Source organism: Kryptolebias marmoratus, linkage group LG8 (assembly GCF_001649575.2).
Source record: "Kryptolebias marmoratus isolate JLee-2015 linkage group LG8, ASM164957v2, whole genome shotgun sequence".
Classification (NCBI taxonomy): Eukaryota; Metazoa; Chordata; class Actinopteri; order Cyprinodontiformes; family Rivulidae; genus Kryptolebias; species Kryptolebias marmoratus.
In genome coordinates this window covers 10223123-10250592 of record NC_051437.1, presented here as the reverse complement: position 1 = coordinate 10250592, position 27470 = coordinate 10223123, and the positions used below count along the sequence as shown (strand labels likewise).

Genomic DNA, 27470 nt, shown 5'->3' with positions numbered 1-27470 from the left:
TTTCTTTTTATTTTAAATCCTACTCATCTGGTAGTCTGACAAGTCTGTCATGGTAATTTGAGGCTTGTCGGACGTCTGGGTGGTTCACAGTAGGTGAAAGGTGTGGGCCGCAGACCTCCCAGCAGAGGCTGGATTCACTGTGAGCACGAAGCAAGCGGGTGGATTTGACTCAGCATCAGGTGTTGACTCAAGCTGTCTTTACCTCGGGCCTTTCCACATTGACCATGACCTTAAATGTAGAATAGGATTCCTCCGGGTGTCACCGTTGATTAGAGCCCTCACCACTGCCTGTACGTTGAAGTATTCAGGAGTTACAGCTTTCTGAAGTTGACATATCCATTTTGGCACATTTTGGATAAATTTGGATAATGCCTGGACATACACTCACAAAATCCTGTCCACGATAGTCATTTTTTGTTTTATTGTTATCACTTGAAACAGGTAATACTTGATTCAGCAACATAAGAAAAAGAAAAAAGTCTCAGTGAAAAAAAATGCTGTGTGTTCTGACTTCATTAACTACATATTAGTTACAGTTACAGTCATTGTGACTGCTGAGATAGAAAATTCAGTGTGTTACCTTTACATAGAGCCCAAGCTTTGACTTGTACTCCAAAGGGTTCAAGAACAGCATCTAATTTAATTTGCTTTTTTCAGGCATTTTAGGCAGTTTTGTGTGGACTTTAAAGTTGTTCATATACTTACATAGGAGTATTTTTGTCTTATATATTTGCAAGCTATATGTGTTGAAAATCTGGAAATGTTTGATTTTAATTAGGGACCTGTCTACGTTACTCAGGATACTTTTAAATGGAGATTTCCAGCAGTGTTTGCATCTCTTTCCATTTTGGTCCATTTTGGTCTCTTTCCATTACATAAAAAACTCCTGTCTTGGTATCTTAAAGTAGGCTGGATGCAGATTTTGACAAACATTGGTATAATCTGTTTTCTGACTATTACTTTGTGCCATAGAAGCCCAAACAAAAGTAAACCTGTTTTTACTGTTTTTTTCTAGTGTGGCTCACTTTATTCTTGTCACCATTAAACTTTCATTGTGTGCTGAAACAGTTATTAGCTGAGAGGACATTGTAAATTATGTCAAAGTAGAAAAAAAAAAAAGCTACAATTGTTTTTGGAGAATCTTTTTAGCTGAGAGAGCAATGTTGTTTCTTTTTATTTTAAATGTTGTGGTGAACATGGACATATCAAAACATAATGCTGGTTTGGCTTTTGTATTTCAACGTCTCTTTTAGAATGTCTGAACAGGTATTTTTCTGCAAAGAAAAATAAAATATATCTGTTAAAACATACCCAGTGGTGTAGGGGCTGCTGTCAAGGACAGAATCCTATATCCATGAACTAGCCGTAGTTGAATTTATTCATTCATCTAACGTTTCAAATAAGCAAAACTCTAATGTGGAGAACAGATTATTTTAACAGGCTTAGATTAAACCAGCTATGTGAGTATTGGGAGGTACCTGCAGCTGAGGTGGGGTTTTATCATCTGCCCTCACGTAGCCTTGTAATCTGAGAATGACATCAACGATCAATGAAAGGAGGGAAAGAGAAGACAAGACCAATCGATGCCTGGTTGAAACACTACGGTAATTGTGCACTTATCAGTCCGGAGCGGCTACGAACTGAAATGAGCCTGAGTTGGATGGCCAACAGATAAAACCTAAGTTCAGTTCCACAATTTTTTAATATTTATGATAGGGTGTCATGGTGTTCCACTTTTGTTCATTTGCTTATAGACGCTAAATCTAATTCATCTTTGCGCTAGAAGTGAGATTTGATTGCTGTGATTAGCAGCTGTTTACCCAAAACCTCAGTGTGCATAACAATGTGCAGCAGTCAGTTTAGCATGAGCGCTAAACAAGGCAGGACTGTTTAACATTAAGGTATATTAGTATTAAGGACAGATGAAGCAATAAAAAAATTAAATGATTATAATGAGCAGGACTCAGGCAGACACTCCTTATACAAGGTCAACTTCCATAGCAGCTATAAAGAAGCTGTGCGTTGAGCTAAATGCTAATGATAATAACAGAAGTATAATATGTGTCCTGACTGGGTTTAGTCAACTGGCATGCAAACAACTAGAAATTTGACAAAAAGGATTGCAGAGCCAGATGGAAAAGTCATAAAATTTGTTGCTCTTTGGTTGTTAACCAACATATTTTACTGGGTTTTTTTTTTTTTTACCCTCCTGAAACCCTCAATATAGAGAGAGACATAGAGAGAGGTAGAGAAGCCCTTGTACCTTCGGGTCAATTTGACCCAAAGGCTATGGGAGGGCTAATGTCTTTTTAGTGCTAGATAAAAACTTTAAAGTGCCACAGAAAATGGAATTGTCTGAATGTTTCCCTTGAAGCTTAAAAGTCTCAGGTCTTCATTCTGCTGCAGTTTTCAGGAATCACCAACCATTATGAAAGGTGGGCAATCATGTAATTGCCCACGTTTGGTCATTTTTCCATCTGTCATGTAAGAGAATATCTCATGAACCAGTAGCTGGAGTTTAATAAAACTTATAGAAAGTAATCACTGGATGTACATCCACAACCGATTAACTTTCAAAGTCAACCCAGTTCAAGATGGCTGTCACAGCTAATCAGCGTCAGTACACACAAACATGTCTGCACCTTAGTCAGTTCTACAGATATTGAGCTGAAACTGCATGTGGTAATAGCTGACAGGTGCAGCAGTTCGCACCCGTTTTGGGTGATCCGATAGCAAGCGGCCAGACTGACAGAATTCACACCTCGACGCCTTTTTGCACTCAGATGTCAGTCACCTGCATGCTGTATGCAGATTCCTGCAGCCACGTCACACAGAGGGTTGTCAGGGAGCAACAAACAAGACATCAGCAGGCGGAATTTCTCTAGTCGTCTCTGGATGAACCTAATTACCATACAGATGCAATGTAAGAGAAATAAAGGCGCACGCGATGAACTGTGACGTCACAAGGCTCTGCGTCACAGACCATTTTACCGTCAGAATATTTTGTGGTTTGCTTTTGTCATCAACCTTTTTTTTCAGATGAAAAGAAGATGATAACTCAGTAAAAGCTGATGACGAATGACTAAAACTATCATGAAACCTTTTGACATTTTTGTTTAAAAATAAAAAACGTTCAAAACTGTTGGACAATGATAAGATCCAATCAGATATAGCTTTGCTGTTTGGAAAGCTGGGATGAGTTATGGGTTATGGGGGGGGTATCAAGTCAGAGCTCATCTCCAAGCAGAGGACACACTCATTTGATCAAAGATACAACTATTCTGCGCACTCTCCCAATAAAATGATTGCAAAACATGCAAACAACTGGAATTGGAGAAAGAGAAGAGGAAAAGTATGGACACATCTTATTTTTAATGTCAAAGATAACAATAGGCATTCCTTTAACTGAATGTGAGTTTGAGTTTATCCTCGAATGGACTGAAAGTCAAATCAACTAGCAGTCTGCTCTGTTCATTAAAAACACTTTTACACCAGGGCCGAAAGCAATTTAAACAGAATAACCTGTTAGCTACCCAGAGTATCCAACAGAGAACTTCACATTTCTGTCAGCTGGCAAACAAAAAAACAGTTTGGAGGTTTGGCTGGAAAAAGTTGCTACAACTACTTTAATTTGTTGGCCAAATTACATTCAGGCTCCTCCAAGACGGCCTCATGGATCCCAAAATGGGTTTATTAAAAATAAAAAATAAAAAACACATCATCAAATTATCCTAGCAGGATTTTGTCCTGCCAAGGAAAGCAAAAACAGCTGGGGCTTTTTAAAATGTCACTTCTGAAACAGGAAACAACACCTGCAGCTCTCGATGACGCTGTTATTCCAAGGGGGGGGGGGGACTGTGCTGTAAGGTGGGTTTGTTTTTGCTGACATTCAGAAACAACCATAAAATTGTGTGACACAGTTAGATTCGATGCAGCGCTATTTATAGTGTCAACTGATTCCCTTTGCAAAACAAAACCCCTCGTTTTTCCTTCTGTCCGACTCTTTATCACTGCTAAACAAGTTAGGAAGCAGCTGGAGAATTACTACCAATGCACTGAAAGCAGCCTAAACTGGTTATTAAACTGGCTATAAACTAAGCATGATTTCCACCTTTTTCTACAACCCAACAAATGTGGCGCGATGCTAATGCACTGAGAAATAAAACCCAGACAGCCTTGAAGGAACATAACACATTAGCAAATCTCTCCGCTCAGCTGGCAATATGTTAAGATTCAGTGCAGCCGACTGACAGTTTTCTATCAATTATTCAGGAAAAGAAAGGCTCACAAAAAGTACTGCTACCCCCCCTGGCTCCGGAGCAGTAAATCACTGGATAGCAAACCATCTGCTGCATGTCAGTGCCATCGGTCGCTGTGTGCACAGGAGAATAGTACAACATTGATCTTAAAGTCCAGGTTGATTTCCAGCGTCAGTGACAGATTCGAAAAGTGCAGGTGAAATGGTACATAAGGAAATATATCTTTCTCTCCAGAGGTTTTGCCATACCGATGCAGCAAGCAATAATAGGTTCACCTGAACTGACGTGCAGGATGGGAGGGGAAGGGTTTTACTGAATGAAAAGGAATAAAAAAAAAAAGAGTGTGATTAAATATTGAGCAGCCACACGATGTAACAGTGGTTCTCTGTTTTATCTTCAGGATCTGTCGCCCTCGTCGGCGTTGCAACATTTAACCTCCTCGGGAGACGAAATGTTCCGTGTTCAATATTTCAAAGTTCTCCCTCCCGGGACAAAAGGTCGGACACCTTTTCCGACTCACGTTGTAAAATCAGGGCGCCACTGTCACGCTGCGCCTCTGTCAAAAGACGACGACCCGCTTCCCTGGTATCGCTGCCGTCTCCCCAAATGGTGATCAAAGAAAATGAAGTCGGCCCAATCCTCATTATGTTGTTGATTAAGAGTTATCCTGCATGTCAAACTCAATATCTCGCTTTGTCATTCACCCGGTCAAAAACAGCCAGCCTAATCATTGGGGCTGTGTTTATATTTCCTGTTGTCTCAGTGGGAGACACTTCTGCTACGTTTCACTCATTCTCTCTGCCTCAGAAAGCTGAAGGGAGGCCTATTATGTTCATTTAGTCACTTTGCATAAATTCTAGGTCAATAAATAAATATTTGTTTAACTAAAAATGTCAATTATTCAGCGCCTCAGCAGTGAATCATAATAACAAGAGAGTATTAGGTCTTGTCTCTTTAAGAATGCTCTCTCTAAAAGCCTGCTCTGTTTTGATTGGCAGGCTGTGGGGAAGCCTTCAATTGTAAGCACCGCCTCATCCTCGGGATTGAAGGTCTAAAAAAGGAAACTGCAAACCTGTTAGGTAATATTATTTCCTCTTTCTGAGTGGCATTAGCAACATCTCAATCCCATTCTTAGTACATAATTAAATCTGAATCTGAAAGAAGAGCGTGAACATCCGGTGCTGCAAAGATTGCAGCAGGTGCTGTAAATGTTTCATTTTACCAAATCATTGTATTCTTTTGATTCCTCCTTTAATCTGAAAATGTTGTTATTTCCAACATATTGAATTTATTAATTAAATGTTTATTTTTATTTTGAGGAGGTCCGTTGAGCATTTTGACTTTCTCTCAGTGTTTTGACTTTAATATCAAAATTTGAGAACAAGAACAAAAATATTCTTCCTCAAACTGTGATTCTTTTCAGTGGCCTTAATACGTCATAAATTTTTTGATGAGTTGTTAAAATACAAACAAATTTAGTTTTCAGTGCCTATGCTTTTAGCTCCAAAGGTTTTATATATATATATATTTGTATGTTGTGAAATGTACAAGGGTGTGTCAAAAGGAGAATTTATCTTATTTTATCATATATATATATATATATATATATATATATATATATATATATACTTATATATATTTATACATCTAATGCAAAACTGAGCATCTAACAGCAAACCTTGTATGAGAGTAAAAACTGCATTCCCTGTTCCCGTGCTTGTATGAATTGCCTTGAATATATTTGTGTTATTTAGTTTTTTGATTAAAAAAAAAAATCCAAATTGAAAAGATTCAATAAAATTGTGTCTACAAACAACATAAAATCTATAAAAGTGCAAAGGACAACAAGTCAAAACATGGTGAATTTTATTTTACAACTTATACTTTGCCTGAGTTCAGAAACTATTAATCCCCAAATGAATTTTAAAGCATCCTTAAGGACAACCTGAGTGCACTGAAAAAAAATATAATATCTGTATATAGCTTTGGTTGTCAGAATTTTACCATATACAATAAAAAATATGACACATATGATGTTTACAATAAATTACCATGAAGTATATATATATATATATATATACTGTAAATACAGTAAATGTAATGATAGGGTTTTTTGTTTTTGTTTAGTAAAAGTAAATGGTTTCATTTTAAATGTCAAATTAAAAACTACAATGACAATGTTTGACAGTGCAGTGAAAAATCTGATTTATGGTAAAATACCGGCAGCTGTGGTCACCAGAGTTACATTGTTTAAAAGCTACAATGATAATGGGTCACAGTTATAAATTTAAGTCAGGGTTCACACCTCTTTATTGTTTCATACAATTGTAAAAATAAAACATTAATCATAATAACTACTAATGTCTCCCATTAAGAATTAAAGTCATAATCAGTGACAGCATTTTTAAAAGCAACAACCGTCAGTCAACCAGCAGGACTCAGTTATTAGCTTCACTGTCTTCAGCTCAATGGATCACCAAAAAAAACAGCATCGTTGTCAGTTTGTCGTCATCTAATTCTGACATCTAAAAATGATTTGCTTTTCCTCTACAAAGATGAGGAGTAATAACTAGGCGATTGATTCTATTAGCACTTCATGCCTGTGTGATCTGTGAGCATTAAATAATCGTTGAGTAAAAACCAGATAAACAGCAAAAGCTCAAAAACAATAAAAAAGCAACACAAGTAAACTGTGTTAGAATCAAGTTTTTAATATTAATTCTGGAGACATACAGTATGAAAATACCTCAAGTTGCGAATTCGTCATGAATCTGTGGTTTTGTTCTGCATCTGTTAAATATAGTCACAGAGGTACAGCTTAGTTGGCAGCACAGGCTATTTAAAACCCATAATAAACAGCTTAACTTCTGTTGCAGCTTAACTTTCCAATTTGGATTCTTTTTCTTTATTTTGTAATATGAAAATGGGAAGAAAAAAAAAAGAAAGGGAGAAAAGAGCGCTTGTGAAAAGATCCTGAGACTTTTCAGCCGCATGCCATGAACCAGATAAGGAGAAAATGTCACATTCGATATGTGTACGAAGTGCTGTGTAATTCACAGTTGCGGTGAGCTTTCAGACTGAGAGTGGCAACAATCAGCAGAGCAGCAGAGGTCCGTTCAGTTGTCACAGAGCCGAGGCACCAAGGAAACCGGGCCAAAACAGGGTCAGGCAACGAGCTGGCCAACTGAGACAGAGCCAAGATAACAAGTCGGCCACTTTTTTGGTAACAGCAAACACATTTCCACAGCTTCTTGCTGTCTGATGTGTTTGGGACAGTTTAACAAACAGAAGCTCACTTCAAACAGGGCAAAGGAAGTGATCAGTTCCTTACGTCTCATCCTACAACATTCAACATTCAAATTTTGAAGTGATGGTATCATTAGTTGCTATTTTAATTGAACTCTATTGGGTGGCGCAGCAGTTAGCACTGTCACCTCATGGCACGAAAGTTGCAGGTTCAAGTTTTCCTGAGGGAAACCTTTGTTCTCCCTGTTCATGTGAGCTTTTCTCCGGGTACTCCGGTTTCTTCCCACAGTCCGAAAACATGCATGTTAGGTTAGCTGGAGATTCTATATGAACTTTAGGTGTGAGTGTGTGAATGTGTCTCTGTGCAACCTTGAGATGGACCGGTGACCTGTCTGGTAAACCCCTGATCTCTTACCAATCAAGAAGGCTTCAGTCCCTTAGTGTTTCTGACAAGGACTAAGAAGGAACAAAAAGTGATTGCATGTTGGCATTAATATATATCTATTCCAACAGTGTTGAGTTCTCTGCCCTTGTCTATGAATGTCTTGTCTCAGTAGCCCATTTCTCACCAGAATGTCCTCGTTCTCCAACATCTCATGAAAACCTTGGTAATCCAGGCAATGTTCAAGCCAGAATGGCATCGTTTTTATGTCTCTCACTCATTATGTAACCAAGTTTGCTCAGAAGTTGGCACTGGGAATCAAACCCTCAAACCCCTGGTCTTCTCATACCAAAGTCATGCAACTTAACCGCTGTGACAACCAAACTGTGACCCCCCCAACAGGAAGAGTGGCTCCAACAGATCCCAGGAACAACTTCGGAGAGCTCTGTCCAGAAGAGCGCAGACCTAGGAACAGCTAAGATACTGAAGAGGACCCTCAAGCTCCCAGGTCTCTGATAGAGGACCAGAGCTTGAAGTGAAAGTGGAGCCGCCCATGTGGAATAAATGCACTACGTCCAAAAGCTAAACAGATCTTAAATGTACATTTATATATTCCTTACCATTCATTTAAGTGAGGTGTGTGTGTGTGTGTGTGTGGGGGTTAGGGTTAGGGACATGTCTAGATGAAACTTTCAGAAACTAACTGCTGGACTTACATCTACAATAGATAATTTTTTTTTATTGTCAACCTGATTTAAGATGGCCGCCACAGCTAATCTACCTCGTTAAAGCACAAAAACAGCTATAACTCAATCGTTTTTACAAACACTGAGCTAAATTTTGGTGTGGTCGTAGCTGAGGGTCATCTCGATCACACACTCCAGGCAACAACAGACCATGAGAGATCTCTGTTTAAAACTTTGGCGTTCAAGGTGGCAGGCCGCATGCGTTTCTAAAAGGAACATTAGTCTTTTTTATGTCATAAAAAAGAGTGACATTGAGTTACATTGAGAAAGAAAATGCATTTGATGAAACCAGTTTAATAAAATAGGCCTGAATTAATCACAGTTTGCATATCTTTAGAGTACTTTGGGGCATTTATAATCACTTAATTCAACACCAATAAAAACTGACCTTAGGCATTGTCACTGTACTAAAAAAAACATATTTATCAATGTTTGTTTTGTATAAACGTAGATCAATAGTTCATGTAAGTTAGTTATACGAGAGTCTCTCTCTGGCTGAAAGAAAAAGCTGTAAATGTCCTACATCGTGGTTTTGCCACCTTAACGGTTAAACAGTTACTTTCTCATTGTGTCAGTGACAAGTCTGGGAAACAAACAAGCAAACAAAAAAATAAAGAAATATCAGTCTTGCTTTCAGCATCCCAGACAGGAAGCACAAAGCAGCGATGTCCTAGATAAACTGAAAGGCATTCAGGTTTACATAACGACAGTGTGACAAGACGCACATCACTTCCACAGCTCCACGTGACAGCAATACAGGCCAAAAAGCTGACTACTTATCATTTTCATATACGTGTTGCAACACATACCCTTTCCTTCATAAGGTTAGGTATAAAGAGGAATTTAATCATGTAACGATTTTAAGCTGTTTATCAGTTTAGATTAAAAATATGCCTTTTCTTATAATCGGTTCTTGCTGACTGCAGTTTTTTATTACTGTTTTGTGTGTGTGTATATTTCTGGCGTGACTGAACAGCCAAGTGTTACAAACAACAGCTTTCAACAGAATCAAAAAGAGGGGTCAAGCCTTCAATTTGAGCCATAACGACTGTGTTATGACAGAAAATGTATGCAACTCAGTTGTTGCTCAATTAAAGCAAACCAGTCACGTTTTCTCACCAAAGCTGTCGCATACGTCCCCTAGCATGCAAGCTCCTGGTAATTAACACAGCTACAGTGTATTAAAGCAACAAAAACACAGAGTTTGTACGCCAGTTTGCAGTGTGGGTCTTTGCAAGTCGAGACATTTCGAGTAATGACGCAGGAAAACTCTCCAGATGAAAAGAGAAAATTGTGCCAGTCCTGTTCTTACAAAACTTCACAAAAAGCCGGGAGAAATTATTTTGATCAATATAGTCGAATGAAAGCCGTGTCCGCCTTCCAAGGCAAAAGTGCTGCCAGCTTTATCATGGGAGGTAATAGACTTTGCAGCTCTCCATCATACTCTTGGAGGCACCAACCAATTTGCTTTCAAGTCAATAATCTCACTGGGAGAGATCAAATCTGCGAGAGTTTCACGAGTTGGCTCACGCACACAAACAGAGCAGAGTCCCATTCAGACTCTTAAAGTCCAAATGAAGCTAAATTATAAGCCGTTTATTTTTGCTTGATTCTGACACTTCTGAGTAAAGTGGTTCTGACTCGTGACACGTTAACTGAATACAAAAAAGACCAGCGTCAGTGATTTTAATCTTTGAATGGCAGCGACACAATGACCTCAAGGATGGCTGAAGAGGAGCACCTTCATCTATATGAAGCCCCATAAGTGACCTGCCATTCACAGAACACAAGTTAATTAGCAAAGTCAGGTAAAAAGAGACTCTTACATTTACATTATGTTTGAATCAAACGTAAGGTATTTGGTTCCTATTGTATATATTTCATATTCTGTCTTGTCAACTATAGTGCATTTGTTAATACAGTACATTCCAACATTTCAGGCCTTTAACCACTTTGTATTAGGGGTGTAAAAATGGTGCATATCTCAAACTTGGAAGCAGTTTAGTACAGGTTCAGTACAACAAGAAAAAGAAACAAAAAGTCAATCCCTAGGAAGGTAAAACTTTTCCACGCAGCTTATTTGAAACGACCAGGCTGGTCTTAAACCTCTTGTGTTTTAATGTGAACAAGCCCTTCTTGCTTTGCTTTGGTATAAATTGCTTTAGCGAGAATTTTTCTCTGCTCCTTTTCTGTTGTGGCGTTTAGCAAAAAAAAACAGTGGAAAAAAGCGTGCCCAATCTTCTAGATAAGAGAATTTGGAAGCAAAAATAAATGTCCTCCGGGTTTTTTTTTTTGTTTTTAAGCTATCCCTACAATGGACTAATGCTGCCATCACAGCAGAAGTGTAAACTGCCCTTGCCAGTATTGCAGGTCTAATCCAATACCGTCACAAAATAATGGCTTTAAGACTTGATGTGGATAAAAATCGGAATGGCCCATTTTCTTTTTCAGTCTAATGGGCTCTGCAGTTTTCTCCTTCAGAAAAACCTGGAACCTAGCTTTTCTTAAAAAAATAATAATACCCCTTTTTAAAGTAATCTTTTGGCCATGAGCTATCAATGAATGGCAGTTCTTGCTTTTATTTATATTTCTTTGAATTTTCAGTCCCACCGCATTGAATTTGTCGTTTTTTTAGCTGTCCTTCACTTTCACACTAGCCTCTAAATCTCCAAGTAAAAAGAAGCAGCATCTATACTGAACACCTGCCCACACAGCTAAAACATTTCTCTTCTTCTTCTTGTTTCTCTCTACTTCGCAGCGTCTTTCTTGACTATAAAGCACAAGTTCTTGTGCAGCTGATCTGTAAACAAACCCGAAGTCACAGATCACAGAAGGTCTCAGGTTACATGGATCAACAGGATTTTACCGTTTCTTCACCCATGGAACATGTGGATTAAACTGATTTGGAGACATTTTAAAGTACAATTCACTCAAAAAAGAAGTTTGAAGCTATTTTCAAAGAAGACATTTTTTTCTTAAGGTTTTCTGTTGATGTTTACATTGCTCCTGGTGTTTTGAGTGTCAGATGGGCAGATTCTCTCTTGGCAACAGCGAGAATCGGCTCTCCCACTGTTAAATCGCATGGGAACGCAGAGAGAGAGAACACAGAAAATGACTCTGCATCTCTGAGTTCAACGACTGGAAGATATATACAGTAGTTTTAAAAATCATTTAAACCCCTTTCACTTTCTGCAATTGCATGCTGTAGCCTGATGCTACAATCTGTACCCTATAATGACAAAGTGAAAATAGAATTTCTTTTTTATTGTAAATTAATCAAAAACTGAAAGGTCACATTGACTTGGGTATTCAAAACTTTTGCAGCAAAACTTGAAATTTAGCTCTGTTGCCTCCCATTTCTTTTTGTTGCTGCTGAAATGTTTCTACAGCTTGATTCAGGTCCACTGGTGGTAAAATAAACTGAAACGACACAAGCCTCCTAGGAGACAATCAGAGCAAAAAAATCAAACTATGAGGTCAAAGGAACTGCCTGCAGAAACCAGGGACAGGATTGTTGCAGTGAACAGTTCTGAGGAAGGCTACCCTGAAGGGCCTCTATCCGCCTCTATAATTCTCTAAAGGGAAGAAGTTTGGCACATCCAGGCCTCTTCCAAGAGCCAGTTCCCCAGCCAAGCTGAGCAATCAAGGGAGAAGCTCCTTAGTGAGCGAGGAGATCAAGAACCTGATGGTCACTCTGACTGAACTTCAGAGAACCTGTGTTGAGATGGGACTAAGATCCAGAGCCAAAAGTGGCTTGACAGAACCCTCACTTCAGGGAAAACACTCAAAACCTGCTTGAATAACTTAGACGGAGAGGGACAGGGTTCTCCGATTCTCCTATTTTGCCAGTTTCTAAACTTTATGTGTGGAAGAAACAAGGCACTGCTTCTCCCCTGCCCAACACCATCCCAACAGTAAAGCATGGCAGTGTTGGCATCATGCTGTGGGGGTGTTTTTTTTACCACTGTAGAGACTGGAAGACCAGTCAGGGTTGAAAGAAAGTTAAATGGAGTAAAGTACAGATATATCCTTGATGAAAATCTGACTTGAAAGCTATGAAACATGAAAATGACTGTTTACCAATAATCCCCGTTCAACCAGACTGAGCTTGAGAGGAATGGTAGAAAATGTAAAGGTGTGCAAAGCTTGTTGCATCAAGACTCAAGGCAGTAACTGTTCCCAAGTGTGTCTCAATTCAGTACTAAGTAAAGGGTCTGAATACTTATTTAACTGTGATATTTTAGTTTTTTGTTTTTAATAGCTTTGCCAACTTCTATGAAACCTATTTCATTTTTCTAAGACAAAGAAAAGAAATAGAAGAAAAGTACAGACTAATTGTAGTTTAAACACACTCGAACACTGAAAGTCTAGCAACTTGTCAGGTGATCATATTGTTCAATTATTTTGACAGATTAAACCACTGTTCCCAAAATAACTACATGAATCTTTGTTCTACCTTTCTGGGGCTTCTAACACCAAAGAAAGTTGAAGTTGTGATTTCAGTGTGATTCTTGGACTCTGAAGAAAGCTGGGGGAGAAAAATCCTACTGTGTCTGATTTGATGCTTTCAAGCTGTGTGTAAAAAAGCTTAGAACTAACATAGGGTGTGTTTAAGATGCCTCTGTGCAATCGTTTGGAGCCCTGTCTTCCCGAGGACAGATCCACACTATCTCTTCGGGTGCAGTTGCCTAAAATAAAAACAGCTTCTCTGAGTGGGGGGACACAAAAAGGTGGAAACGCTGCAGCAGAACACGACTCGGAGCAGCAGCTGTGACAGTGAGGTTTGGTGACAGAAGCGGAGGAGTGCAATAAAGATGCGGTCAGTGACCAAGAAATGAGGCCTTGGAGACAAAGAGCCTAAACAGGTTTGTGAGCTCTGACAGCACCAGGCGAGGAGCTGCGTTAAAGCTCGGGTGCATCTGTTCGTAGCGCCGTAAACCCATTTACCCACGTCCACTGAGTTCCACAGATACTCCGTCTTTGTTAGGCAGAACTGGATGCATAAGCATTAATAAAAATAAAGGTGTGAAGTGAAGCTGTTTAAATTTAAAATGAGGGCAAAGTGGAGGCAGTCTCTGTATACAATAATCCTGCCAGCAGATTTTCAGCTTGAATGCAGAGTTCAATAAAAAAAAAAAAGAAGCACACAGTCTCTCAGCCTGTAAAGAAGCTGACTAAATATAACTCCATCCTGCAGATTAAAGCCCCCCATCCTCGTGGTCCCATTCCAACAGATCAAACGAGAATTAGACCAGATGTGTCATACAGGAAGGTGTTTTGATACAAATTGGATGATTAACAGAGCAGCTCAGCCAGAACCGAGACACTTGGCTGAGGTAGGCAGCTCTGAGGGCCGAGGGAGCAGATGGGACGGGGGACACGGAGCTGGACCGAACCACTCGGCGTGCCTTGGTGGTTTTGCATCAGAATACCACAGCCGTAACGGTCTCTGTCCACCTCCTAGAGAGCAAATCCATATCTCAAAAAAAAAAAGAGCTACCTCTGTTCTGTCAGCATCAGAGCAGCACGGCTCGTTATCTCCGCCTTTAGCTCCACCCTCCCAACATTAATTATGCAGCTCAATGCAGCACTCTGATTCCCTGCTGCAGCTCACCCACACTACAATACTCCACTGCCTTTCTCCTACTCTCCCTGCCTCTGTCACACACGAAAACAACACGCCACGGTTTCTACATTTTCCCAGCACTCTTCACTGTTCTGAGCAGCATTTTATTCCATTCATTTCTAAATAAATAATAGGCTTTTATGAGGACTGCACCGGGACGCATCTTTCTTCTTTTGTCAGATTTGGCATATGTAAACACTCTTTTTACCTTTCTAAATTAAATCAAATGATTATTCATGTGGGAAACCTCGCAGAGAAGCAAAACAACTCGGCTGCGTGCAATACATTCGGTGCAAATGAACACAGTTGCCATATCTCGTGCTGCAGAAGCTGTTTGTTTGCCTTATTAGTTTGTAATCTTGCTGCTGAGTTCAGTGCAAATCAGAGTGTGAGCTGGTGAGGTGACACACACTTAATGTCTGTCTGTCAAAGGTACGACTGATTGAGGTGCTCCACGGCACGACCAGAGACCTACAATCAGACCGTGTCACAGGAAGCAGGGAGAGGACACAACTACGTAAGACTGAATGAGCCGCATCAGCAAAGACCAGATAATGTACATCAGAGGGGGTGTGTGTGTGTGTGTGTGTGTGTGTGTGTGTGCTTTGGCCAACCAGCCCCCCCAGGCAGGCAGTGGGCGGAAGCTCAGCAACAGTTAATGGAAGCAGAAACAAGCTTCTCTTTCCATTTCCTTGGGCCGTTCACGCGACGATGATTCCGTGACAGAGCGAGTATTTTTACTTGCCTGGCCCGAAGCGGTTTCATTAATGTAACAGAACTTAAGTGTGAGTCATTTGGACTTACTGTATACTGGCTGACATGGAGATGCATTAAAACTGTAATGGAATTTTAATCCACATTGGATGGATTGTCAGTTCAGAGTGTAACTATGTTTGCAAAGACTGGACGAAAAGCAGGGAAGCTGCTGTATGAAATGAGGAAAATGTGACCAGTGAAGGTGGAGCAATTTGGGAAAGTGTAACTCACTTACATAATCCAGAGGGGAGCATCAACCGACTACTCCCTTCTTTTTTTTTTTTTTTTGTCTTTACAAGGCTGTGCTCTGGCAGGCAGGCACAGGTTAGCAGTGCGCCGCATTTCCACCCCTCCTCCAAAAATCTGCGCATCGTCTGACGTCCACGCTGCACATCGGAGGGTCAGGAGCTCTCTGTGAGGCTGCTGTTCGCCCTCTGTGCTGCACAGCGCATGGTGCCGGATGGTGAGCAGAGAACGCAGCGGGGGCTGGGCACTGCAATGTACTGCAGTGTGCTCGTGGCTCTGCTGTGCACACCCACTCTCCTGCCTCTGACACTCGCTCATCCTCTCACTCCGTCTCTCTAACCCTCTCTGGCCCTCCTCGCCTGAATCATTTGTCTCACCTCGTCTCTTCACTTTCTTTTCAGTCCTTTTTCAAATCAATTTCTCTCCACTCCATAGGTAAATTGAAGTGCACGTCTTCAATGCTGTCTTTTATAATCTTCAGTTAAACCACTCTGCCCCCTGCCTTTCGTATGCACACTTCTATGGTTATTATATAAATGGTATTTAAGTCATTTTGAGAGGCAGGAAAGAAACTTGATGTCCACATTTGAAAAAGACCGGGAAAATCAATTCATTGAGACCACACCCCATCAGTTTGTGTGTGTGTGAGAGTTTATCTACAGTGTGGGTTTCCTCTGTCTCTCTTTTCTGTTCAGTTCGTAAAGCACTTTTGTACTGGATTTTGACACTATGTTCTGTTCTGATTGGCTCTGTGATGAAAAAAAGAGATTTTTTATGCACAAAGCATCATGAAAGCATAAATATACAAGATTAGGTGCAATAAAACAAGCCCATCTGAGCTTAAAGCATGTTGAAAATATACAGAGTTTTATTAATTTTGTATTCCACTATTATTTGCATGTGCCTTGATTTGGTGAGTTTGAACCAGTTACTGTAGTTGTAGACTGTTTCCACCCCACCTACCCCCTTTTAATGCAAACATTTATTTACCTGTCTTGTCTCTGCTTCCTGTAGTAAACTACATTATAGTTTACATATCAAATATTTGCAATAAAAACTGTCCAAAAACACTGGATGAAAACAGCCCCACAGAAGAGGAACTGTAAATCGGACTGCATTTATTCCATTTGGTAAAATAACAGGCGTCTGCATTAGGCTACCTGAAAGAGATAGTTCAGATCTTTTGAAGTGAGGCTCAGGGAAAAGGTTAAGAACGATTAACATCTTACCTGTTGTAGATAGCTCTTTGAATGACCTCAGATTGGAGAAACAGAATTTTTGTTTCTCCAGATTAATGAGCAAACAGCTACTCTGGGTGGGACTAAATCCAAAGTGGACTGCTGCAGTCTTATAACAACTCTAATCTTTAAAGCTTTATAGCTGTTCACACAAACGGTATTTCATAAACCTTTACATTGCCTTCAGTTTCACATTGGTTATTACATATAATTCTGTGGTTATTTGCAAGCGTAAATAGCAGTAGGAACTGGCTGTAGCACTTCCTGTGCAGCCTGTGACACTGACACTACTAGCACAAACTTTGTAATATTTTTGCCAAAATAACCATGCAATGCAACACTGATGATGGTGTAAAGGTTGATGAAATACCTTTTGCAAGAAATGTTAGAGCCTGATGTTGTTTAGGACAATTACAGTCCACTTTGGTCTTGGTTCTTCCCAGACTAGCTGTTCAAGCTCATCAATCTGGTCAAAATCCAACTCTGTTTTTCCAAAATAAGGTCATTCAAAGTGCTAAAGGATCTACGACAGGTAGGGTATTATTCATTCACATCTTTTCCACAGAACTTAACTTCAGATGATCTGAACTATCCCTTTAAAAAAAACAGAGAATTAAACTCTTAAATCAGCTGATCAACAAATCGGTCATCTGTGACTGATCAGGTCTGAGTAGGGGTCAGTTTATAAACTGTGCTACTTGAAAATTTTGATCTTATTGTAGTTACTGCAACTAATTTGCTGCGCTAAGACAAGATCTCTTGGTCCCAACGTAACACCCTTGAATATGTGGCCGATTCCTGTTTTGGGGCAGTTAAAATGCAACAGAAATGCCAGACACATTAATTTACATTTAGCCATCAAGCAGAAGCTTTTATTTGCAGCAGCGTAAAAGTAACTGCATCATAAAACATTCAGTTTAAAGGTTTACCCCCCTATTTGTTTTAAACACATTTAAATGCTTCATTTATGACTTATTTTTAATTAGAATCTCTGATATTGCCAAATGCCAAGTTTTCAGAATCAAGACAAGTCTATCCTGTAGGCCATCAAGAGCCTTATAGCCTATAAACTTTATTCCTAATGCTGATATAAATACTTGTTCATGGATTCTCACAATGATTACAAACATCAGAAATGTTCCATTATGGAGAATTTTAACTCTTCTACTCTTGGCTGCATTTAGTATTTTAGAGGATCTGTCTCAACAATACATATACTCTGTTACTACTATGTTCTTTTTACAAAATTCTTCATATTCTTCCTAATCATAACTCATGCAGATCATGACCATTCACCGTGTCATTCATGCAGCTCACCTCTGACATCTGCAGTGTCCTCTGTTTTTTTTTCCAATCTGAACAAAACAACATGATTTGCTGAGTTTTATCAGCGCTCCTTCTTTATTCTGACATGGAGACTTTTCCAACAGTTGTCAACTGTAGCGACAGCCGTCTCTGCTCTGCTGTGCTGCTCAGACCATCAATTACAGGGGCGCACTAAACACGCAGGACCCACATGCTGGGACAGAGGGTGTCACGCTCAAAGGATGAGCAATGATGAGCCCAGCAGCTGCTCCCTTCAAACAAAAAGACCCACACTGCACAAGTCGCTCGTTTACGCGATTTACAAATGTCACAAGCGTCGCTGTACCCTCCGTTTATCAAAGCGAATGCTTAAACACGAGCAGCTCTGCTCATGCAGCGGTGCTGAACAGCTCGACTGAACAAGCTGCTGAAACAATGAATCGATAAACTTCCTCCATGTCTCGCACGATGCATATATGGTAAATACGGATACTGGCTAATTCCTGGAACTGTAAGGGTGTTGTGTTTCCATTTCCCATTAAAGATCTTTATGTTTCTAATCATCGCTCTCCAAATGAGTTTCTCGCTATGCTAGCAGGGTCCTGGTGAGATACTCCCAACCAAGACATGAAACAAAGCTTTGAGGCACAGCTGGTGTCTGAGCAGGACGAGCTGAAGACATTACATGTCTTCCATGTTTTCCACAGACGGTACACCACACTGAGTGCTTTCTGGTGCCTCCTAAATGCATTTTTTGTAATTAATTTGTTTCAAACATAATCCGATTTTAGACACTGTTAGCATCCCCACTGTAATGTTTCTCATCTTTGATTTTATATCATTATTGTATTGTGTGACTGCTGATTCAGCATTCATACTGGTGTTTTCTTGTTTTCTTTTCCCTGTATGCTTTTTACAAGTTGCCTATTTTTGCATACTTTGTATTATTTTAGCCATTTACATATCAAAATAATCAGCTCATTTAGGAGATGGGTGCTATGATTTCAGTTTTTGTAATATTTAAACTCTTTAAAATGATATTCTACTTTTTTGCATCTTATGCTACTTTTTTAGCTATCATTCTTTTAGCTTGTAGCTATCGTTTTGCTTCTTTTAGCTAGCCTTTTTATACTTTTGTCTTTCAGACAGTATTTAGCTACATTTAGCTCCAAGCTTTTAGCTACCCTTTTGCTACTTTTTGATTCTAAAAAGCCTTTTGCTACTTTAAGCTAGCATTTGGTTACCTTAAGCTTTTAGTTAGCCTTTTGTTACTTTTAGTTTTTAGCTAGCCTTTTGTTACTTTTAGCTCCCGTCTAGCATTGTGTTGTTACCTTTAGCTAGATTTTTGATACTTCAAGCTCTCCTTTTGCCAATTTTAGCTTTTAGCTTGTGTTTTGTTTCTTTTAACTTGAACAACTCAGTTTTAGCTTCTTTAGCAAAATTCAACAAAGTCTATTAGCATTCTACATTGACATTGCAGTTTCTCAAAAAATACTACTTAACTTGGATCTAAATTGCATCTAGATGTCAAATATGATCTTTCTGTAGTGTTCTTGTTTTGTCCCACAGTTTCATCTGTCTTGTTGAGCTTTGCAGCAATGAAGAGGACAAAACAAAAACCACAATGAAGACACTCCCACATGGAGGACACAGAGACAATACAGGTTAAACAAGGACAGAAATGTGAACCAAAGACAGACAGTGTTTTAAGTGTAAAAAAAAAAAATCTGTTGTCCGTGGACTGCATTCTAAAATAAACATACTAGTGCTTAAAGGAGAGTGTTTTATTTTGAACAAACAAAAAGCAAAAGAAAAGATGTGAATAATTAATGAAGATATAAGGACTTGGAAATATATGTAACTGATCAAGTGTACAGATAATAAAACTAAACAGATTCAGAATTGTCAACTAATCAGATTCACTAAACAGCAGACGAGACGCTGCAGAGGGAGCTGACCGTGGTGCTGAAATGGAAACGATTTAATTCGTTAATGAAAAAAATATATATAATTAAAAACTTGTTCCAAAGATGTGAAATTCTGGTCAGATTCACATTGAAGCTAGAGAAAAGGAGAGAAGTGTCACTTCCAAACAATGTTCAAACACGAGTACACACTGTACTCTTGTCTTATGTCGGTTTCCAGTGTTCTCTCACACACAAAACACACACACACACACAAGTCCATTATTTCCTGCTTTTCTGCACCAGGCCAGTGTACACAGACAAGGGAAACATAGTGCCCACTGCTGGACAGCATCAACCATTCATGTGGAAATAATGAAGGTCAGACTTGTAAGAAAAAAAATAAGACTGTGTGATGAATTGTAATTGCTCCTAAAAGAACCTAGTAGTGAAATCCTCAATAAAACAAGCCTGAATTAAGAAATAACCTGTTTACTTCAAGTTTACAATTGTTGTCAGATTACACAATGACATCCACTATCTTGAGTTTTACAATAAATGACGGAAACTGTAAAAACGTTGTAATGGTACAGTTTTTTAAAATATTATTATATGGGATGCATAAATCAGTTAGCTCAGAACAACGGAAGAAATTAACTGACATTTCCTGCGAGTTCAGACCAAAATAAGTCCCAGATTATTGTACGAGCCAGACAGAAATTCATCAGAGAGCTCAAACATGATCAGATCCATCTCAGTGTGTCATCAAAGCAAGTACACCATGACAGCAGGCACGACCAAAATATAAAAGGGGGGGGGCTTCAGGGGGCTCATAGCCACACTGAGCTTATAGGAAGAGCACTGAATTTAAAATATAAGTGGGGGAGAAAAACTCCACTCATCCTCAAGGCTGATATTGAAACAGAGATGGAGAACAGTCCTGGTCAATAGCTGGTTTGATGCGCTCAGCCTGGCAGCAGCTGGATGCTGAGGCAGCTGAGGGATATAATGGGACACTGCAGCACAAAAGAACCGTGTGCACAGAAACTTGCCTGGGAGCGTCGGGGAGTCCCGCACTGAGCTTTCTCCCCCCCAACCCTCTTCCTTCCCTCTCTCTCTGCCTCAGCCTCCCACTCTGTTTTTGTAAATATATATATATGTATAACAAAGAAAATGCAAATCTGTAAAGACTGAAACCAGAATTGGTAGCAATAAGACAAGGCATTAAGATGTTTAAAATAATCTCATTAAAACCACATAAAGAAGTTAGGAAGTGAAAGGACTTTGCATGTAACAGGAGGATGTGGCTGCTTACCTTCTGGGCAGGATGCTCCTCTGGACACCGAGCTCGACCTCCTTTTTTTTTTTTGTCCTCCCCGCAGACTCCGGCACACTTTGAGACAGAAGGAAAGAGAGTCAGTCTCCTCTTACTTTTCTCTTACTTCCAGTTTCAGAATAAAATGAATCAAGCAGAGCCCTGCAGACACACCTTTGCTCGGCTCCTCTGAAACTCCTCCACATGCACGCTCACACTTGTACCCCGAGACTGAAGTATACAAACTGATAAAGATCTGCTCAGGAAGAGGGATGAAAACTACGCACGCTCACACACTGCAGGTTTTTTTTTCCCCCCCCATCCTCTTGCCCACTAGCTTCAGAGCTTTTTTTCCCCTGTCTTTGCCTGCACTTCTTCCTGATTGGCTCAGCAGCTCTTCAATAACATAAGCTCTCTCCTTTAATTGGAAGGCAGCCAGTTATGTGGTGCACCAGAAACCCTCCCGCCCGGCTCATCTCTCCCTTTTTTTTGTCCCACCCCCCTCTCCAAAGTGCCTGTAGAGAAGAATGCTGAGCTCTGCAATTTCATACACATAGGGGAAAGAATAAAAAATGAGAGAGATGGAGGATAGCAGGAGGAGGGCTGGGGTGTGTGGGAGTGGTGGTGGAGGAGAGCATCTGAGGCGAATCAATGGGCTGCAGTGGGACAAGCACGGGAACAAAGAGACGAGGGTGGGGGGTGGAGGTGTCAGGTGTGTGTGTGGGGGGGGGAGAAGCAGGTTTGGACGAACCAGTTCCTCCCGCTGCTGCAGTTTGACAGCAGACTGAATGAACGGAGCTTTCCCTGCGCTCACTGCAGCGCAGCTATAGGTGGCTCTGCTGCAGTGTGAGTCTGATTGCCAGGCAAGAAGGGGGTAGGGATGGGAAGGGAGGCAGGAGGAGGAGGAGGAAGGTGGGGGTTGGCTGCAGTGATACACAAGTACAGGCTTCCAGCCTGCCTGGATGTATGGGAGAGAAAATGGGCAGCCAGCCTCAGAGTACACAGCGGTTAGAGCCTTTAATGCATGAATTATTGAAGGTGTCCCAAAGGAGAGCGGGAGGACAGCAGGAGGACAGCAGGCAGCGAAGTACTGAGTCTGTTCAGGCGCCAAACTAACCTGTACATGTTCACAGCTTGTTTCTTTTTAGTGTGAATGCTGAGTCAGCATTCACACTTTTGTTTTCTTGTTTTTATTTTCCATGCATATTTTTGCAATCTAACAACCTGGCACGCATTGTGCTATTTTAGACATTCATACATCAAAATGTTCAGGTCATTCAGAAGATGGGTGCTCTGACTTTTTGGTTTTGTAACTATTATACTTTGAAAAAAATCCATCCTTCCATCCATCCATACAAATGTTTCCCCCCATCGAAATACACTGAGATCTCTTTGGTTCCTTCAAAACGATTTCTCTTTGAAGTCTGATTTAGCACACAAGCTCCATTTTTGACTTAATATGATGCTTTTAGTCACAGCTACCATTCTGCTACTTTTAGCTTTCATTCTGATATATTTATAGCTAAAAATTTCTAATTTTTAGCTCCTGACAAGCTATGTTTAGCTGTTACTGTAGCTAGCTTTTTGATACATTTAGCTTTTAACCAGCCTTTTGCTACTTTTATCTTTACCTACTGTGTTTCTATTTTTAGCTAGTATTTTGCTACTTTTGGCTTTTGCTCCTTTTAGCTTGTGTTCTGTTTTTGTTTTTAGCTTTGATCTAGCACTCTGCTTCTTTAACAACTCGGTTTCAGCCTCTTCAGTGCTCACCATTCACGTTGCATTTTTGCCTCCCCAAAAAAAGCATTTTCTATAGTTTAAACTATAACACTGAACTCTGCAAAATAATAAAACCCTCCTAAAAGGAATAATTCTCAGTAATGTCTCCTCTCTCCGCCTTTTTATTATGATCCACTGAAAGGCTTCCCACAGCTGAGGAAAATGGATATTTGAAATTGACTTTCCGCTGTCAGATTCACTGCACCTCTATTTTTGTTTCTGTCTTTTTATTTTTGTTTTTTTGTTGGGTTTTTTTGCTCCTCCCCAACTCTCATCTGGTTCACTGTGTCCCAGCTGCACTCAAGCACAATGCCCGAGCAGATCAATAACAGATCACACAATACCTGGACCATCTGCACGGGCCACAATGAGAGCTACACAAGTTACAAAGCGAGCGCAGAGAAACGCAATCACGGTGTTTGCCGAGCCCACAGCGTAAACGGCTGATGGATGAATTCAAGGATACCTGATACTTTAAGCTAAATGTTCCATTGTAAATCACCACATAGACCTTTTTGTTTGTATTAAACCTATCAAAACATAAAACAGCTGTTAGCTGACACAAGTCTCCACCGGTTTTACAAGTATTTTGCTAATTTGTTAGAATATTTGATTAATTCTCAGGGGGAATTCTGATTGTTGCAGTATCTATTTTTGAATTTCTAAATAACTACTATTAAAAAATGGCTAGGAACATTAGAACAAATTTAAAGCTGCAAGCAGTGACGGACACCTATTGCACTGGGATTGAAGTCAGTGAGCACCATCACAAGTTTACACCCGAGCTCACTTGGGATCGTTTATGGACAGCAGGTGGTCCAGTTACATGAAGAGCAAAGGGACTTTGAAGGCAGGGGGTCCAACCGAGTACGAGCAACGTGTACCTGGTAAAGTGGTAAGTACTGAGGATCGACCTTCATCAAACGTGTGAAGTTCGGTGGTGACTAGATGTCCATCTTCGTGTGCTTCTGCGTGAGCCGATTGTTGCCACACCGGGCCACAATCTGCGCCACATGCCCCTCCTGTCCGCCACTGATGTGTCCCACAACCGAGTGATCCTGCAGAAGACAGAAGTCTGGGCTGAACAGAAAATGTGAGCTGTTGGAAGGAAAGAAAATTACAGTCCGAGCAGCGCTTCTACACTGCTGGTCACACCTGACTAAGTGTTTTTCATTCCAGTCAACCAGAGTTTGTGTGTGTCTAATTCAGGGGTGTCAGACTCCAGGCCTCAAGGGCCGCTGTCCTGGGAGTTTTAGGTTTTTCTGCTCCAACACACCTGATTCAAATGGTTTAATCGCCTCCTCACCAAATCTTTAAGTTCTCCAGATGCAGAAGCAGAAGTCGTTCATTTAAAGCAGGTGTTGTAATGCAAGGGCACATCTAAAACATGCAGGACAGCGGCCCCCAAAGAATGGAGTTTGACACGTGTGGTCTAATTGAATGTGCTGAACATAATATAGAAGATGTGTAAAACATGACACAGTAGAACACTATTAAATGTAGAGAACTTCCTGTAGATCTGCGAAAAAAGGCACACATCTGAGGAAGGACTCTGGCATTTCTGTTGCATTTTAACTGCCTCAAAACAGGAATCGGCCACATCTTCAAGAGCGATACATTGGGACCAAGTGATCCTGTGTTGGTGCAGCATTCCACTATAGCTCTTTAAGGCGAAACAATCAGAAGCTGACCATTAGTTAAAGTCCCATTCATCCCACTGGCTGGTTACAAAGCAAATACTTGAACGAATAAAACCAGGAGAAGCTAAATCTTTTGAGTTGAACTGACGAGAGCTGAAGTATTTTGGCCACAGTTCCCCAGGCATTTACAGTGAGGGAATCAGGCGCGTAATGTGGAAACCTTTTTATGCTAATCGAGCAGGGAGTGGAGTCGGTGCAGGAGGGAAAACAGAAGTTCAGAGTCAGGACTGTCAGCAGGTTTTACATTTCAAAAGCGCGCCACTCTGAAACGTCTTACAAACAAAAATATTAAACCTGCAAGAATAGCTTTGTCGAATCAGATCCCTTCCTATAAAGCCTTATTCTATAATTTCAGGTTTACAGTAAAAACTAAATGTTTACATTCTGGTGCAACGTGTTATTGTGCCAAATTCTAAATTGCTGAATTGCCCCTTAACCCTGTTTAAATTGCAGACAGCTGTGGAGTGACACTCCTCCTCCAGTCTGACTGCACATAAAGGTGTGTGCAAAACAAACAATGAGGAACATTTCCACAGAAAACTTGTGCTGAGCTCACAGAATCCCCCTAAAGACGACTTCAAACTGTCATTAAGCCACACACGTTTATCCAAAACATACCAGTCTAAATAAAATATTTCCAAATATTATACTAGATAAACCAGCAAAAACTGCGGAGGCCTGCTTTGCGTTGTGAAATTCTCGCTGGGAAGCACAATTAGCCATCACCCGCTGCCATGGAAGGCGGGCGATCGTGTAATCTCCTGTGTGTTTTTGTCTGCTGACAAAATATCTCATGAGCCACTGGATGGATTTTAATGAAACTCTCTGAAAATTTCTTTCAAATGTACATCTACAACTGATTAACTTTTGAAGTCAGCCCAATTTAAGATGGCCGCCAGAGCTAATGTACTTCAGTTAGTACATACGGGGCTACAATTCAGTCATTTTTACAGATTTTGTGTTGGGAGTCTTCCCCAATGCACACTTTGAGCATTAACTTGATACTGCAATATTATAATTTTTCCTATATGTCACTGATATTGTGTATATTAATAAAATTAGCAAAAAGAATAGATCTATACAACAAAAAAGCCATCTAATAAGAAAACTAACTGTACTTTTACATTAATATTAATAATTCTTCTGTCTATATTATAGTCATTAACTTACAGACTTTGATTTTAACTTTCTTTTTTTTTTAAAGAACATTTTATTTGCAAATAATATATAACATAACATCTGTTCCACTGGGAACAAAAAACAAAAACAGTAGAGAGAAGTACATTAGAGGGAACATTTTCCTGAGTCATTAGCGCATGTTCTCCCTCATCACTGTGGCCTCGGCCTTCCTCAGGAGGCTGTAGACGGTGACCGAGATGCCCGTGTGTCTGAAGACCTGCTCCAGCATCACCGACACCTTGGACCACTCCAGCCGGTCTAGTCCACAGCCAATACTGAGGACGGGAAAGAGACAAATGTGCTGTTTAATCGTAGCCATAACTTTTACTACCCCTATCATGACAAAGCTGTGTAAAATGTAAATAAAAGTAGAAGGCAAAATCTCATAAGCTCATATTTGGACATCAAATTCAAATTTGCTTTTTTTTCCCCCTTAAAGTTGTAAAATTTCGTAGTTTAAACCTTTGATGTTTACTGTGCTGCACTGCAAATAAAATATGGTTTTACAATATCTGCAAATCAATGCATTCTACTGTTTTTTTGTTGTTGTTGTTGTTGTTTTTTTTTTACATTTTACACATTGTTCCAGCTTCTTTGGAATCGGGGACACGGGAGAACAAACCGAGGCATTGATATTCTTGTCACTCCATTCTCCACACAGTGAGACCTCATGTCCTCCAGACTCTGCCTCAGGCCATCGTAGGTGGGCTTCTGGGTGGCGTTTTTCTTTGTAATCTGAGATCAAAATCTTAGAAAAGTGACTGACGTGTACAAGACTGAATGAAGTAACTTGTAATTTCCGTTGCGCCCCAGTGGCTTACCAGATAGTAGACAAAGCGCCTGTCCCTTTTCAGTACGGCACACTGTCCGGTCAGCTTCTCTGCTCAGATATACAGGGGGAAAAAATACATTAGAGCATAAAATAATATAAAACTCAAATGTAAATGGAATTCATTAAACTGTAGTGAACAAGTGCAAACCATTCTTTTAAAGACACATAGGAAAATCTACTTTGTAGCAGTGCAATTTTTATCAGTATTAGCAGATTCAGCACTCTGTTTTATTATTATTATTGTTTTGACTCACTCTGCTCCTTCAGCTCCGACACCCCTCCGAACCTCCGCCTGAACAGGACCGCTATGCCTGCTCCCATGCGGCAGTCCTCGCTGATGCAGTGGGCCAGGGCTTCGTCCGCGGGGCACGAGAACAGGTCCCCCGTGACGTAAAACGGCGTCCAGCTGCCTTCTGCCAGCTGGCCGGCAGGGGGCGGCATGACACCGTTCGTTAGGAGGTAGACACCGGAGAACAAGACCTACAGCAGATTTAATGCCGAGTCGAGGGGTTAAATGAAGTAACCTGAAGCTTTACCTGCGGCGTGTCAGTGCAGGAAGGTGCCTGGGCGTCGGACGACATTGGGAGGTCTTTTCCTCGGACTTGTTTCGGGGGTGAAAAGTCTTGAAAACACGAAGCGAGAGGACGAGAGCACGAAAACACGCAAAAGTATGGGCTGGTGCTCTTGACAAGAAGACTAGTTGGCTATAATGGCTCAATAATTAGACTCTTTTTTTTAGAGCATTAAGTGGGCATTTTAATGCTAACACCCAGCTATCGATTACTTCTTCTTCGTCGTCTTCCTTATTTTCTATTATGGCGGAATTGGTTACTTTGGATGAGGATACGAGCTTATATCAAAACACCGTCCATGCTCTCGCGAGAAAATGCGGGATTTTATGCAGCCATGTGTTACTCAGATGGATAAATAACGCAGTTATATAACAGTGGGGTTCAA

The 27470-nt window shown here is 40.4% G+C and overlaps 2 protein-coding genes across 5 annotated transcripts in view; both read right to left on the bottom strand.

The window, feature by feature from the left end:
• LOC108232021 (synaptotagmin-2) overlaps positions 1 to 21083 on the bottom strand; it is a 78209-nt gene extending 57126 nt beyond the window's left edge. For both annotated transcript variants that reach the window (XM_017409490.3, XM_017409492.3), the window contains exon 1: positions 21024 to 21083. The gene's annotated coding sequence lies outside the window, so the exon portion shown is untranslated. The remainder of the gene's footprint in view (positions 1 to 21023) is intronic.
• On the bottom strand, positions 21066 to 27405 carry oard1 (O-acyl-ADP-ribose deacylase 1). 3 transcript variants are annotated; one of them, XR_005233526.1, is made up of 6 exons: positions 27050 to 27405; positions 26768 to 26933; positions 26503 to 26561; positions 26304 to 26429; positions 23687 to 25956; positions 21066 to 21101 (listed from the first exon to the last, which is right to left on the bottom strand). XR_005233526.1 is itself a non-coding variant. In XM_017409497.3 (5 exons), exons 1-5 carry the CDS (start codon positions 27092 to 27094, stop codon positions 25812 to 25814), a joined length of 528 nt encoding a protein of 175 aa, XP_017264986.1. In that variant the 5' UTR covers positions 27095 to 27403; the 3' UTR covers positions 25682 to 25811. The 3 variants fall into 3 exon arrangements, 2 of the variants coding, with proteins under 2 accessions (XP_017264986.1, XP_024860212.1); XM_017409497.3 differs by lacking the exon at positions 21066 to 21101 and having other exon boundaries at positions 25682 to 25956; positions 26304 to 26416; positions 27050 to 27403; XM_025004444.2 differs by lacking the exons at positions 21066 to 21101; positions 23687 to 25956 and having other exon boundaries at positions 26173 to 26429.
• Positions 27406 to 27470: the final 65 nt, after the last annotated feature.

Bases quoted from the DNA above. Each gene is read 5' to 3' on its own strand.
- oard1 (XM_017409497.3), bottom strand. From the start codon at position 27,094: ATGTCGTCCGACGCCCAGGCACCTTCCTGCACTGACACGCCGCAG. The intron at 26,417-26,502 runs GTAAGCCACTGG...TTTTGATCTCAG, and splicing joins GGCGCTTTGTCTACTATCTG to ATTACAAAGAAAAACGCCAC. The intron at 25,957-26,303 runs GTTTGTTCTCCC...TCCCGTCCTCAG, and splicing joins ACAAGAATATCAATGCCTCG to TATTGGCTGTGGACTAGACC.